We start from the raw sequence: 15,123 nt of genomic DNA, 5'->3' as shown, positions 1-15,123 counted from the left end.
ATATTACATTTATCTTAACTCATCTCTGTCCCGGAAAAGGAAAAACTTCATAATTCCTAGCCTGCCTTTCTCCCATAAAAACTGTATATAACGTAAATAGAGTTACATAAATACTTAGGAAGGTATTACATCTAGTCCAAGTTTTTGCGTCGCCTCATGATTGATGGGCGATTGTTCTTAATGATTTAATAGCTTCATTTACATCAAGAACATTTATGTCCTGCATTAAATGTTTAATATTGTAATCAATATAACAATTTATCTCTGCGAAACATGTTGGAAAATTTATTGAGCTATCAAATGTGAGTTTATATAACTTATTCACAATAGTAGACGAATACTTGAGTCTTGAGTTGATGATAAATGAGAAACAACCGACGAAGGACGTGCCATGAATTTGCTTTTGGCAACTCCGAAGAGGTAAGTCTGTTAAATGAAATTATAGGGTAGTATAGTGAAGTAATAAAAGCAACGTAAGAAGATGTAAGAAAGCATACACAACACATATTGCAGTATAAAGTATATACTAATGAAATATCTGAATCAGCACTCATTACAAGGGATGTTGCAGTAAGACGAAATCTTCCGATGCAGATATGGTCTTAGAGATTCCAACAGATGGCTTGTTCATTACACAAATCTCTTACCATCCTCTGACTGATTAAATAGTAAACCAATCGTCTGATTTCATGGATAAAATTAGATAACAACCAGGAAACTTTTTATGACCGAATTTATAAGGCGTCAATTTTCGTCGTCAACACAAAGCCTAACTCCTCTCAAAGCTAGTTTTCCATACCATACGTACCTAACAGTTTCCAAAGTCCAGTATAGAATATAAGCTCTAAATATCACGTAAAGAGACTGCAAGCCTCCACTTTCGGAGCGCACCTCTAGGGAAATTATCCGAACATAAGACAGCATCCTGGAGGGATACGAATGATCTAGAAATGAAGTAAACACTGGCATACCTTTAAATTGTTTTTACGTATATTTTATTCATAAGTGTAATATTGTGTATATACATATATGTGTGTATATGAGTGGACATTATATTTCTATAGTTTAATCGTTTATCGTAGTAACTACAATTTTTAAGTTATTATTAATGGTAATAAAATTGTTATGATAGAAAATTAATTGTATTTCTCTATTTTATAGTTGAATGCAATCAATGTGTGAAATGCTTTGTAATTTATATTATTGACGCAACCACATTCAGCAAAATAGTCAAAATTTTAATTTTAGATTAATTAACAAATAGATAATTAAGGTTTTCGTCTTAACTTAATAATGAATATTAAATGCTGAAACAATCTGCTCTTTAAAACTAGTTTCTGTATCAAAAACCACCCTTTCGTATTTTCTTATTATGTAAAATAAGGTGATCTTACATAACACCCTGTATAACACAGGCAACTAGCACTAACACCGTAAATCCTAACTGTTCTTTATGTATCGATTGTCGTGGTTATGTAACTATAGGCAAATCACGACCATGGCTAAACAGAGCACATCGTCCGTCGTAATTAGTGGCTGATGTTATAACAGAATAAATAGTATGGTAATCTATGTGCTAACCTATTTATGTGGAAATGTCTGAAGGTGATATACAGCGTGTTCATTTTTAATTTAATAATGGAATAAAGTCAGATCACGACGTGTTTAACTGATCCGTTGTAATCATTATTAGACTTCTGTTTTAAGTTAATAATTCTGTATAAATACTATATAATAAAACCTCTATAAATTAGTACCTACTATTCAACAGATTTGAGTGACGATTCCTTTATTTCTGCTTATTTATTTCAACGTTTCGAAAACTTCAGCGAGAAAAATTTAACTCAAGAGCATACCAAATAACATCTTCCCATCCTGCTATAATTATTCTCAAACTAATAAAGCTTTTAAACCATCGATAATAGGCATGACGAAAGATTTTGAAAACCTCTTCCATAATGTGTGTATACGTTTATTAAACAAGAAAAACCCTATATTTCGCTAATATACTTAAATTTAACGAAGATAAAAGCCATTTTTCAAAAAATATTTATTAACTGTGCCAAAACAGCTCACAGGTGTCATGGCGTAGGCGTGACGTCACTCTTACGTAAATACGTAATTATCTGTATGCATAGCGAAGCAAAATTAAACAAATATTTAATTATTAAGTGTTATAGAATCTAATTTCAAAGTTTATAAGTGGTGTCCAGTATTACAATGTGAATCTACATAAAAATAATACCCAAAAAAGTGTTAGTAATTGTTTAAAGCGAGAAAATAATATGAAATGATTGTATAAATTTGACGCAGAGAAACCCGAACCACATATTCGTGAATTCGCAATTATATTTCTGTTCTGAGTCGATAAAGCATACGTGAAAAAATAGAAAATAAATAAAAATGCGTATTCTCAACATATTCATAACAACAAAACACACCTGACGCGAAGTTGTTTACATAGACGTGACGTCACGCGTGTTTCATTCAATATGGCCGACTGCAGAATTTCAATGTTTTATTTTATTGATAATCTCATTAATCTTAATGTTTTTAATATTTCTAAGTCACTATTTTTAATTTATTTATTATACATTTTCCCTTAAAAACACTAATTCGATCATTTATGGATACTGTCGTCATGCCTATTCAATTTGCTCACAACACTTCAAAGTAAAGGTATATCGATACTTTCACTAATAACAAGTACATGCAGTACTGTTCCGGTTTAGTGAAAGATAAGGAGTTTCATTCTAGACTAGTATCAACGTTAATTATAAGCAGACTAGCTGGAGCCAGCGGTTTTACTCGTAAGAAGCTCAAAATATACCATTTCATGGTAACTACCACGATCCTGGGTTATAAATTCACAAATCTGGTCATTCAAATTTATGTCTAAAACTACTAAAAATTTTGTTTAAAGATTCAACAATTCTGGGGTCACAATATTTATTTATGTATCAGAATTCAACTTTAAAACTAGTGAAAGTAAAAGGTCATCAACAATTATTAAAATTAAATTTAACTATTGCATCATATCCTTTTTTAATTTTTAATTAAATATAAATCTTCCAATTAAAGACTGCTATTTAAAGTAATTATTTCAATCTGGTTTATAATACAGTAGCTTTCCGCCCACAGTTTATTTTGCAAAAATAACTTCAATCAACATCCAATATTCATCTCTATCATATAACCACTTTAAATTCAAAACATCAAAGAATTGTATATTCCCATTTTCCCCGAACGTCATCCCCTATTGGTAACTAGCGGCTGCAAATAATTGCACTAGAGGTCGAATCGATAGTTCAACCTCGCGCGTGTAGTTCCAATTCAATTTTACTTCATTTTATTCGTTTCATGTGATATTTATTATACAGGGTGTACCAAAAAGTAGTGATGAACGGAAGCTGAGAGGTAGAGGACCTAGAGGGCTATCCGAATCACCCCCATGTATGTTATGCGATTTTTCGTATTTTCGGAGTTATGACGTTTTTTTCAATTTTTCACCTATCGCCGAGTACGATGATATTTTCACTCATGCTGACGTCAATGATTGCGCAAGATGCTTGATTTTTTTTGTGTGCTAAGCTGAAAGATAGGCCAATTCAGTATGGTAACATTTACTATCGTTAGATCTTTGAATGGAATAAAAAAAAGAATTAAATGGCAAGAAAGATAAAATTACCCAGTATGTTCACCACTTCAAGGGCCCGTAAAAAAATAAAATCACATAAAAAAAGTTTTCCGTTTGACTTTTAAAAACTTGCTCTATCTATCAGATAGCTACCCTGAAAATTTCATTTTATTATTCAGAAGGCTTCAATCGAAAAATTTAAATCTAAATGTGGTAAGTGCAAAAATTGAATTAACATTATGATCATTAAAACCAATAAATAGGTGTTTAATTACCAGAAATTTTTAAAATAACCCCGCTGTTGCTCAATGCAAGTGCGACATCACCGTAAAAAGTTGTCTTTTAAATGTCTGAATGCCCTTTTATCATTTTTAATGGTTTCTTCTGCTACTATGAATTTCCGGGTTATTTCGTCCAAATTGTGGCAGTCTCTCGCCTTGTAGTATACCCACGGAAAAAAATCAATAGGGTTTATGTCCGGAGACCGTGCAGGCCAGGCTAAAGGGCAAAGATACCCTGAAAGATGGATTGATCGTTGCAGCATGCGCATGCGCCGGTGACGCCTGCCTTAAAGCCTGGCCTCTACGGTCCCTCGACCTAAACCCCATTGATTTGTTTCAATGGGAATACTAAAAAGACCTCGGCTACTTGAGAGAATGCCACAATTTGGACGAAATAACCCGGAAATTCATAGTAGCAGAAGAAACCATTAAAAATGATAAAAGGGCATTCAGACATTTAAAAGACAACTTTTTACGGTGATGTCGCACTTGCATTGAGCAACAGCGGGGTTATTTTAAAAATTTCTGGTAATTAAACACCTATTTATTGGTTTTAATGATCATAATTTTAATTCAATTTTTGCACTTACCACATTTAGATTTAAATTTTTCGATTGAAGCCTTCTGAATAATAAAATGAAATTTTCAGGGTAGCTATCTGATAGATAGAGCAAGTTTTTAAAAGTCAAACGGAAAACTTTTTTTATGTGATTTTATTTTTTTACGGGCCCTTGAAGTGGTGAACATACTGGGTAATTTTATCTTTCTTGCCATTTAATTCTTTTTTTTATTCCATTCAAAGATCTAACGATAGTAAATGTTACCATACTGAATTGGCCTATCTTTCAGCTTAGCACACAAAAAAAATCAAGCATCTTGCGCAATCATTGACGTCAGCATGAGTGAAAATATCATCGTACTCGGCGATAGGTGAAAAATTGAAAAAAACGTCATAACTCCGAAAATACGAAAAATCGCATAACATACATGGGGGTGATTCGGATAGCCCTCTAGGTCCTCTACCTCTCAGCTTCCGTTCATCACTACTTTTTGGTACACCCTGTATGATGGGTTGGTGACCTTTTGAGAAATAAAGTTGTTTGAAACAGGGTTGTCAAAAATTAAATTTTTTTAGGTACTTAATGTTTTTGAAAAGTTTATCCGACATTATAAATAAAGTATCACATTTTAAAAAGATTTTTGTTTACAGAGTTTATGACATAAACTACAACCCTGATCAAGTGTGGGTGGGCAGGAACAGTTTTAATGTCCAGATAAATTGAATAATCGAACCCTCGACCTTTCAGAAGTCAAAGACCTCAACTGTTGAACCAAATGTTCTCAAATATTTGAATTGCTCTAACAAAACCACAACACGGAGCAAATTGCAAACAACGTGCTCGCATAGTAATAAATTTATTGCTTTAATTATAATATGAGATGTTTATAGTTTAATGTGTTGTAAAACAAAGTAACGGGTTGTATCGTATATATGTATTCTGTAAGCACACATACTCAAGCAAATCCTTGCCTATTATTTTGTAACTGAATTCTGTTCAAAGCATAAGACCCTTTTTCTAATATCATTTACGCTCTGCAACATAACTTCTTTGAAGACCGACAGACAGACAAAATAATCAATTGGTTCTCCTATATATATTTGCCGAGTGAAAATTTATGAAAGAACTGTTATTAAGTATCTTATGCTATGCTCTACATCAGCGATCAAACGTACTATTCTCATTTTTTCTATATCAGTGCTATCACACGTTTCTTCGTATAAATATTCTTCTGTGTTCACGAAGAACCCTGTCGAAGAAATGTCGAAAATTAGCAGCAGGAGGCTGTATCCTTGCATTGCATCCATGCATTGAAGAAATCGGCCAAATGTAAGGATTTTTTTTGTTTCAAAATAGATTAATCTAGTACTTATCACTAACCATGGTTGATCCGGAACTTGATGTGCTTGTCGAGCAGCGCGCCGGGCACGAGCTTCGATATCTCGTCTATGGACAGCGCCGCGCCGGCGCCGCACCGCGCGTCCGGGCACGACACCTCGTACGCGCCGTTGCTGATCTCGAACTCGACGTACGAGCGCATGCACTGTGGACAATAAACACACAATTTAAGAAAAAAAAGACGTGTGGCACTCGAGGACTGCCGCAGTAAAGCTATTGCATAGCATGCCTTTAAGCCTACTTCCGTGCCCGTCGGAGTGGGGAACGTGAGGTTTTTTCGTTACGGAATTTCTGGATTGGGTCCCCGCGCTTAAGGCCCTCGATAGAAGCTATGCAATAGCTTAATAAAATGACGTCTTTATTGTCGTTGAAAGTCATGTTGAAAAAAATTAAAATACAGATATTAGGAAAAAAAATTGTTGAAGTGTATACGTTCAAAGAAACACCCTGTATCTTTATAAAATAAATATAAGATCGATTATTATTTTTTACGCTAGTTACAAAAAAAAGTTTTGCCTCTATCACAAGTCACAACAAACCCTTAGTTATATATGTAATAAAAAAATTGGTTGTCTGTAAAGTCGGTTTACTGACGATAGTTGAACGTGACAACGGCCGATTGTGCTTCTTTGTCGCTCGTCCCGCGGTCTCGCTTGCACTTCAAGCCCATGGAACGCCTCAGAGCGAGGTAACGCCGCATGAGTCATGTTTTTTCGTGCGTGCAGCCGGCTATCGAATTATAAGACGTTGTCACGTCAATAATATCATTATGATTCATTAGTTTATAATTAATTCAAACACACTTCTAATCATAATAAAAAAAACTGCAAAGCAACCAAAAAGCTCCGCCTTTAATATTTGAACTGTGACGTAATACAGAGACACCAACGAATTGGACGAAGTATATTGGATCGTAAACATCAACTATTCACGACCACTCCTGCACGCCGAGCGGGAACATGTTTATTTACTAAGTAACTTACAGAGAAATAAAGAGCTCAAAACTTGGCATAAAAGTTACATAATGGTTGTCTATTCAATAGCCGAACTCTGTTTGATGAACCTTGCATTTTGTTGAATTAAATGTAAGCCATTGAAAATGCCAATGAAATAGATAAGACTAGATTTCCGCCGGCGGCTTCGCCCGCGTTTTCAAAGGAAAACCCGTATAGTTCCCGTTCCCGTGGGATTACCGGGATAAAACCTATCCTATGTGTTAATCCAAGTGTGCTAAATTTCATTGTAATCGGTTCAGTAGTATTTATAATATTAGTAGGATCTATAAATATGTCACAATTTATGTATGTGCCGAAATTTAAAATTCATAGCCTAATAAGAACAAAAAAATATATATGTAATTTGTATTATGTACCTATATATCATAATCAGATAATAACATCAATTTGTATTCTTATCATAGTAGACATAATTGTATTGCAATCAACTATTATATCACGACTATACGTGTAAATCAGTCGATACGAATCGACATGTGTAACTACAGTCTGCCGCTCCCAGCACTTCCATAAAATGAGAATAACGTAGAATTTTCTTGTAGTTATTCAAATTATATGTAATAATTAGGAAAAAAATATTAAAAGTTATTTAATCATTGATTAGTAAATAATAGATGTTCATTTGTTTTTTAAACATTTTTCAGAAAAAATTGTCAAAGACAATTAATAAACACCTAACAATTAAGTAAGTAGTAAGTACATAAAAATACAGTTTCTTTCATCATTCTAGTTTTATATTTTCCTAATATAACAAATATGTACTTATTTTTAGCACATCTTTAATTTATATTCCACAACTTTACATAAATCGAGTCTCGTCTTGTTATGACCCAAATGCCTTTTACCATCTTCATTGAATTATAATAAAATCGCGTTTGCTCTATTCCTTACACTATAACGTTCCTATTTATCTTCCTCACAGAATTCCATATTATTTCAAGCACATCGATTGAATTGGGAAGTTTCCTCCAATACCAAGCATATAAGTTAATATTAAGATCATGCAAGTTAACATTTGTTCGCGTGCTCTCTGGCTCGGAATGAGCACGATAGAGTTCACGTAATTTGTGATTTATGAGCATTATATACAAGAGTCGGGACAAATTTAGCGAACGTTATCTATAAAAATAAAACAAAACAAAATAATTTGTTTTATTTGCCTGTTACGGTTTAACTGAAAAGCTAAAATTGACCATTAAAAAGATCTAAGAATTGATTCACAGAGTGACATAAGCTACCTATTATTTTATAGCAGATCAACCAGGGTAAGCGGCACGTATTAACTATACGTATTTTATCTTCAATACATTCTCAACAAACTGTAAACTTTAATATGTCGCTTACATTTCATATGAAAATAATTAAAGGACACAAAACTTGTGAATAATAAGCAAAAACCAAATCGAGACAAATACGCACACGACCTCAAGATTAAATCAAACATAATTGAATAATTGTAAAAAATCAATTCCGAAATCCATTACCAATTTCGCCAAACGCCGACTTTTCCTTATAAAAACTGACAACGAGGCGAAACGAAATGAAATGAAGGCACTTAATGCATTCGTGATTACTGATAAATCTTTCTCGGAATTTATGTGACATTCGCAATGTAACAAAAGGAAAATTGCTCTTTCATCTTGGCCCTTGTCTGTTGTTTCTTATTAAAATAGCATTGAACATGACCTATAAATCGTATATATATCCAATATCTGTATATTATAATATGTACATATTATTATTTATAGTGATTCTTTCCGTATGTATTTTTTGTGTCTCCACCACATATATTGATGGTAAATATATAGTTGTTAATTGTTATCCTATACTATAGCAATGCTGATTTGCAGAATACATGTTTAAAAAAATAGAATGAATAAAGTCGAATTACCACAACCGTGCGATCCTAGTTGGTTAGTTGTACCAAACCACTATTATATTCTGAAACCACATAGCCTAACAACAATAAAGTTCAAGTTATAGTTTATTCCGAATATTGTTCGTTCTTTCATCATTCAACTGTTATTGTTGTTTGCAATTTTTTCAAAACTACAAGAGCCTTTACTGTAATTATGTCATTATAAACCATATTGTTCATTCTGCATAAAGACCGTAGAAGTTTGCACAATTTTTGTTTATTAATATTTATAATTCCATTCCAAGATTCATTTTTTATTACATTACATTTGATTTTTTCTTTTTATAATATCCATCAACGTGAACAAGCATTTGATCCGGTTACATCAAGTCGCGTAATTATTCGATGATAAAAAAAATGCAAATGAGCCACGGTTTGGGTTGTTTAAAAGTACAGCTATTAGTTTACGAAGCTACTAAAGTTCACAATAAATGTATAATTTCATTTACGTGGAAATAAAAACTTTATTCGCAGAACTTTGCGTCAACTTTAACTTAATTTTTCTTCAATTAAAACAGGTCCTTAAGGCTCTTTTGAATCCTTGCTATATCTTAAAGTACCAGGGCGACACGATCGCGTAGGAGTTGCTCGGTAACTTCGCGTGCACGTTTGAACTACATGTAAGGCTAAATAAAGCGTTTGACGTAATTCACCAAGTCGTGTGCGGTTCGAATACGAATGTGTGCACGTACCGGTTGCAGCAACCGCAGCCTTTGTTATGCTTCCCTGGTACTTGAAACACACCGTGTGGCCATTTAACATTTGATATTTGAATAGCAAATTGAAATAAAAACAATAAATAAAAATACAGACAATAAAATTGACGCTATTTTTTTACTTTGCAGAAATTGTTTTAAATTATTTTGTTTATGTTGTTATTTTTGTGGTGTCGTCATAGTCAAATAAAATAGAATAAGTTAATAAATGACCGTTGAAAGACAATAAGAAAACAAATTGAAATTAAAAGAGTATCGTATAACTAGTCCTTATAATTGAAAATACAAATTGACAAATTATCGTATTTTTGAAAATTTTTAAAATGCAATACTACATATTATGATAAGCGGGAAGGTAAACGTTGCTTGTAGCACGATGTAATCGTAATTCGTAACATATTTACGTAAATTTAAATATATGTTCCTCCATCTAAACCAAACCAAAACCAAAACGATAATAAATACGCAAAACATTTTCATATAAATTTGTGCTTGATGATTTTTTAACATACACAAAAATGTACCTTGCCAAACCTATCTGCTTATTATAATTCATCCTAATCACTAATGAATTCAGTTAAGTAGAGATACATTGAAATTCTCTAAAAAAAAGTCTTCTACAATAGCCGGCATTACGATTAATTCAAGTTAATGTAAATACGTTTCAAACGAAGGCAATCATATTAATTAAACACGTAATTAATTTCGGGCGAAACAGTGTACAACTATTTAATATAAGCAATATAGGCAATGTTTGACATTAATTGCCTCGCAAATTTGTGAATATATGTAAATATATACGTGTTTTAGGTTTGAGATAATCATCAAGAAATGTGAAACGGGTATATATTACGTGCCCTGTTTTTCTGATAAAATATATTCCACTTCCTATTTTATTAACGTCGACTTAAAATTAACCCATCAACGGACGTTCCCACCATTTTGTTGTTAAGAATGACAATATTGAGTACAAAAGTTTACATTACATCCCGCTTTTTCCATTGTATCTTGTGATTTGTTAACCGACTTCAAAAAAAAGGAGGAGGTTATGAATTCGGCCGGTATGTTTTTTTTTTTTTTTTTTTATGTATGTACACCGATTACTCCGTGGTTTCTGGACCGATTTACGTGATTCTTTTTTTGTTCGATGCGGGATGGTGTCGAATTGGTCCCATAAAAATTTTATTCGGATAGGCCCAGTAGTTTTTATTTTATGAGCATTTTTGTCTGTATTTGTAAATGTTGCAAGTGAAAGTTTGAAGTCGGTTGTTTTTAACGCAGTTATTGACTTGTTAACATAATGCGATAACAGAGTATAATACAGAGCATTTATCAAGATTTCAGGGATTCTGTTAAAACAACACGAGTAATAATATAAGTATCAAGCTCGTTAAAATATCCATTTTGCCGCAAAAATTAAAACAAGAAAAATACGGAGATGACTGCCAAATAAACTTCAGACTTAAAAAATCAGACCTCGAGAGAAGTACTAGGTAGGCCGTAGGAGTTACTCCTTTCTTTGATTTTTCTTATCTATTCTATTAATATGTATTTTATATATGTAGATCTCAAAAAAATAGTACCATCTTATCGAAATCGACACTGTCCTTGTTATGAGTATAATAATAGCATATACAATATACATCGTTTATGATTAGCTACCTTTGTAAAGGAACAATCTAGAAACCATTAAAAATAACATACATGCATGGAAACTTACCGATACCTGGCTATATGCATGTTATACAAACGGCAAGGCGGGTACAAAACGACTGGCGATTATGAATAATTTGTATGAACCTTGCGTGTTATGTAATCTTCCTTTGCTTTGAGAGTTTATCTCAAGGACATTATCCTAAAAATCCTAAATATACCTACGCAGGATTTTGATGTAGCAGTTGTTTGCTTTTATCGTAAATGAAGAAAATTAGAAAACTGTATTTTGATAAAGTAATATTTTTTAATAAATTCATAAGGAGCTGAAATAGAAAATAACCACCAATAGCACCATAGTAATAAACCACATAGTAATAAATACGATGTATTTTAAAGCCAGAAATAAATATTAATCATTTCAAAAGTAGTATCTTTTAACAAATAGTAATAAAAACGAACCAGCAATTCCAGAGATAAAGATGCATTTTCTTATCAGTCTTTTCTAACCTTGACTTTCAGATTATTTCACGTGACGTAGTAAGTAAAAACATAATTTAAAGTAAAATAATGGCGATGACGTAAGATCTTTCTTATTTATTAACATTTAAATTAAACGTAAAAAGTAAAAACATACTTTCTAAATTATAAAAACAATTTTGAGTTCAATAACAGTAAAAATGGAAAATATTTTTTAATAATATTTCCAATGTCGAACCGCTTAGAATTTAGACGAATTATCTATCTACATATGTATATGAATTTAAATCTGACCAACTAGTATGCATAAACTCAGTAATAAAAACAATCACCAAAATCGGTTCAACCGTCTGAGCTAGGCAAAACAAAAACAGAATTATACAGTCGAATTGAGATCCTTTTTAAAAGTCGGATCAAATCTCGAGCCTTCTCAGACATGTTGTACTACAAATTAGATATAAGTGATCATAATGAGCGAGTAATGAAAGCAAAACATATTGATTACAGCGGTCACGCTAGATAACGTAGTGAGAATAACAATGGGATGAGATATTGAAAACTTATGTTATTTTAGACGTTCAATTTTAAAGCTGTGTATATCTAACAGTGCAGTGGTGGCTCAATAGTGAGGACCTCGGACTTCAAATCGATTAGTCGGGGGTTCCTGACCAGGCGACATGTCGAAGAATCAAAACATCGACATCTGCCAATTCGCACTTGGTGTAGGAGGCTCGTATACCAGCAGTGGAAACGTATATGGGCCGATACATATATTACCAATCACGTAGTGCAGTCATACAGAAGCAAATATACATAAAATATACTTAAACTTTGTCCTTGATGATTAAAATAAACAGTTTTTCTAGTGCATTAGATACTTATTTCGTGTAAATAATAACACTTTGTTTCAACTTCCTTCTATCACACCGACAATTTTCAAAATTACAATATTTATCGAAAAGTATGAAAATCGTAATTGATTTAATTAATTCATGTATAAAGTAAGCAATGCTAGTATCGATTATCTACAGTTTAAAATTGAATCAATAAACCTTTATCTGTGACGACAGTTTAATGAAATTTCTCCAAGCGAACGATAGATCTTCAAAGAAATTAAGGCTTGATTCTTGGTAATTACGACAAATATAAGTAGAGACAGCAGTTAACTATAGTTTCTATACTTTATATTATTCTTTGATTAATTTTGCATTCATTTTATATATTATAGTTTTATCACAGTTAAACCCAGACAAAATACACTTACTTACCTACTATCCATACTAATATTATAAATGCGAAAGTAACTCTATCTGTCTGTCTGTTACTCAATCACGCCTTAACTACTGAACCAATTTGCATGAAATTTGGTATAGAGATATTTTGATACCCGAGAAAGGACATAGGATAGGTTTTATCCCGGAAATCCTACGGGAACGGGTTTTTCTTTAAAACGCGGGCGAAGCCGCGGGCGGAAAGCTAGTTTCATATAAAAATTAGTTTAGCTTACAGACATTATTAATTATTATCAAACAATTACTGTCATTACATCTACAACATATCAAACAACATGTCAAAGCGTATCCAAACAAAAGTTTACACAAAGAAAATTAATTTCACTACATTTAATTCAATAAACGAGTACCTACAAAACTAATAAATAATCCGTAAATTGTCATTGAAGTCGCCCAACCCATCGCGTGCAGTGTACCGTTTTTAAAACAGCTATCGAACAATGGAAGGAAATAAATACTGGACTAATTCAATTTCTTTTAGAGCTGAGCTAAGTATTAGTAGCTTTCAGATTTAGTTTAGTATTAGAGTGTATATGTATATTTTCGAAATTTCTAGTGTGGTTGTGAAATTTTTTAAATGAAATACATTTGGCATCTGATCTTAATCATACCTAAAAAAATTATTACGTGAACAACCATATTTTTCAATTTCTATAAATATAAAAATAGCACCCCTCTTTTTGCGTCGAGGGTTAAAATAGTCTATCAGACATACAGACAAACTTCTGCATGTGTAACACGTATCTATTATTAGTGTGCATTAGCCCTTCGGTATGATAGGATGCCGTTACATTGTTGTAAGACATTTTGTCACGAATCCAGTATTTACATATTGAAGAATGTTGATGTATTACAATATGTTTATTTCATCGTATTTTTTCACAAACTACTGTATGTACTACTGAATATATAACTATATTCACCGATTTCATTCAAACATAAACATTGAAAAAAAAAATCAATCACAAATTGACTACACCGACTACATACAATTAAGCCAATCCTTACATTAATTACACAAGGTTAGTGGATAATGTAAATAAAGCCTAGTGCATACAGCACAAAGCAAATTTTACAAATTAGCCATTCCTTTACATTAATCACACAATGTTGGTGCATAACGTAAAGCTGAGCGCACACAGCTCAAAGCATAGGTATTATACAAATTGGCATAAGCATATTTTACAAGTTGACATGTACATACAATTTAGCCATTCGTTAACATTAATCACGCAACGTTAGTGGATAATATAAAGCCTAGTGCCCACAGCACAATGCATCGCGGTCATTTATGTCAGATGGATTTAATGTATGGCGGTAATATCGTGATCGCTACTGAAATCGCGTTATAGTGTGTATACTCGGCTTTTGTTGCAATTTATTGACATAAAAAGTACTTCGTTCTTGTTGATAATAAGTAACAATTTGGGGTTTGCTTAACAATTTGGGGCATAAAGTAACTAATTTTTGTACTCCTAATAGTTCATTTACATATATCATGAATTCATTAGATAGTTTTACTTTTAATGAAAATAGTATTGTTATTATATTATATGGAGATAGTTTTAAATTAAAAAAACATGACATAGATATAGGATTTCAAAAAATGTTAAAAATTAGTAGTGAGACAAAATGCAAATTTATGTTGTGTACATTACCATATTTGCCTGGTTTGACACAAAATCAATTTAAATTTATCTATAATATTAACTTGAAATTATATAATTTAACAAATCATCATAGTGATGCATTTATATATTTTGACATAAATTCTTGTATTAAATCTTCTTGTTTGACAAAGAATACAGTGTATCTGCCATTTAGATATAAGAGAGAACTTGCTATGTTAATAGCATATAAAATTATTAACCAGTCTGGTACATGTTTAGTATCAGACCCTGGATCTACTATAATTTTATGTAGTAGTAATTATATACATCAACCTAGTTTAAGTGTTGACAGACAATCTAGCCCTAAGCTAGATTTAAACTAGTTTATAAGACAACAGCTAAGCAGTCTTTTTCTATTGTGCATCAAAATATTCAAGGCTTGGCTAGCAAATTATTAGAAATAGAATTATTTTTAAATCATAATAGAATTAAAATATTTTGTGTAACAGAACATTGGCTTAAACAATGTCAGTTGTTAATAAATATTGATAATTATAAATTA

At 32.1% G+C, this 15,123-nt stretch overlaps 1 protein-coding gene across 3 annotated transcripts in view; it reads right to left on the bottom strand.

Moving 5' to 3' along the window:
• The window catches only part of LOC149903825 (uncharacterized), a 113,565-nt gene that overhangs the window by 11,970 nt on the left and 86,472 nt on the right, over positions 1-15,123 (bottom strand). For all 3 annotated transcript variants that reach the window (XM_090108295.1, XM_090108297.1, XM_090108296.1), the window contains one exon: positions 5,859-6,021. In XM_090108295.1, coding sequence (XP_089964421.1) covers positions 5,859-6,021 — 163 coding nt within the window. The remainder of the gene's footprint in view (positions 1-5,858; positions 6,022-15,123) is intronic.

The sequence above is a fragment of the Colias eurytheme genome, chromosome 12 (assembly GCF_061535395.1).
Source record: "Colias eurytheme isolate Ceu_HAF_F1 chromosome 12, ilColEury1 Martin Lab GWU primary, whole genome shotgun sequence".
Taxonomy (NCBI): Eukaryota; Metazoa; Arthropoda; class Insecta; order Lepidoptera; family Pieridae; genus Colias; species Colias eurytheme.
This window is presented reverse-complemented; position numbering and strand designations above follow the sequence as displayed.